The sequence below is a fragment of the Propithecus coquereli genome, unplaced genomic scaffold (genome assembly GCF_000956105.1).
Source record: "Propithecus coquereli isolate 6110/MARCELLA unplaced genomic scaffold, Pcoq_1.0 Scaffold47, whole genome shotgun sequence".
NCBI lineage: Eukaryota > Metazoa > Chordata > Mammalia > Primates > Indriidae > Propithecus > Propithecus coquereli.
Genome location: NW_012150507.1, coordinates 903,355 through 904,761, shown reverse-complemented (window position 1 = coordinate 904,761; position 1,407 = coordinate 903,355). Strand labels below are relative to the sequence as shown.

The following is a 1,407-nucleotide window of genomic DNA, read 5'->3' as shown; positions in this document are numbered from 1 at the left end:
TGTGTGTGTGTGTGTCCTTTTAAGGTATATACCTCATGAATTCATACTGATATTTTAAATTCAGTTAAAATTCGGAGCTACAGGATGCTTATTTAAATTGTGTCTTACACCTATAGCTATGTCCAGCCCCCCTCCAGCTTCTTAAGAAGACTGGGAATGGTAAATATAGTCTATCACTCAAATCTACATTGCACACAAATCATTCTTGTAGTAACTACCAACAACATGATTACTGAAAAGAGTTAAAGCAGCCACTCCATTCTCACCCCACCAGTGTGTTTGTTTTTACAGTTGTGCTGTTTCTACACTGTCAGAGCATATGGCACATACGTTTTACGGTGCTCTCCTGCCTATATTCCCTTCAGCTATAGATATTTTAAAGAGATAAATATCACAGCCTTGGGCTTTTGTGATTCTGTTAATGTTAGATGAAAATGTGTCTTCAGGTGTGCCTATGAAAGAGAATAAGAACAGTAACCAAATCTATGTTGACAGAGGAATAATGCTTCAAACAAATGAATGCTACATTAAGAAACTGTTGGTAGAACACTGTTCTTAATAACTTAAAATGTATTGTATGTTGGATATTCCCCAAATGTAACTTTCACGTTTTGTCTTCTTTTGTGCTAATAGAACATTCCAGTATGCCAGTAGAAAAAAATATCACTTTAGACAGACCTTCTAATATACAACTCACATGCCAGTTAACAACATCTAGGGATTTGAATTCAGTAAATGTGACTTGGAAAAAAGGTGATGAAATCCTTGGGGATAATTATCTTATCAATGCAACAGAAAACATCCTATATACCCAATACACGTGAGTATATAAAATCTTAACCTCTATTGCTAGACAAAATTAGCTCAATTCTAAATATTTTTGTTGACTGAACATTCTTTCCTTTGCAGTTACTTGAATGTTATGCTAATATTCTAATTTGCATATTTATGGAATTATCTCTATTTTTAAATTTTGATTAATGGCTAAGTCTTTTCATTTTCATTAAGAAGGTTTTTGAGAACTAAGCCTATATTAATATCTTGAATTATCTTTAGGTTCACCATCACTAATAGCAAACAAATGGGAAGTTATTCTTGTTTCTTTCAAGAGGAAAAGGAACAAAGGGGAACATTTAATTTCAGAGGTCAGTATTAATAACTTGAAGATTAGTTAATAACTTTGGCTTTATGTTCTGAGATTTCTAAGTCTCCCCCTAGTTTTAAATGATCATTACCGTAATAAACATAACATAGCTGAAAGAAGATGCTTTCCACTGAATCACAAGAGGAAACCTTGAAAATGGTCTCGAATCTCCCAGTCCACTCCCCTCCTGCTTCCTTCCTCTCCCCAATTTAAAGCACAGGTATTAGTTCAAAAGGCCACCCTTCCAGGTTATTTGTAAGTCA

The 1,407-nt window shown here is 34.2% G+C and overlaps 1 protein-coding gene across 1 annotated transcript in view; it reads left to right on the top strand.

Moving 5' to 3' along the window:
• EMB (embigin) overlaps nucleotides 1–1,156 on the top strand; it is a 26,215-nt gene extending 25,059 nt beyond the window's left edge. The window contains exons 3-4 of the mRNA XM_012655259.1: nucleotides 634–820; nucleotides 1,057–1,156. Of these exons, the coding sequence (XP_012510713.1) occupies nucleotides 634–820; nucleotides 1,057–1,156 (287 nt within the window). The remainder of the gene's footprint in view (nucleotides 1–633; nucleotides 821–1,056) is intronic.
• Nucleotides 1,157–1,407: the final 251 nt, after the last annotated feature.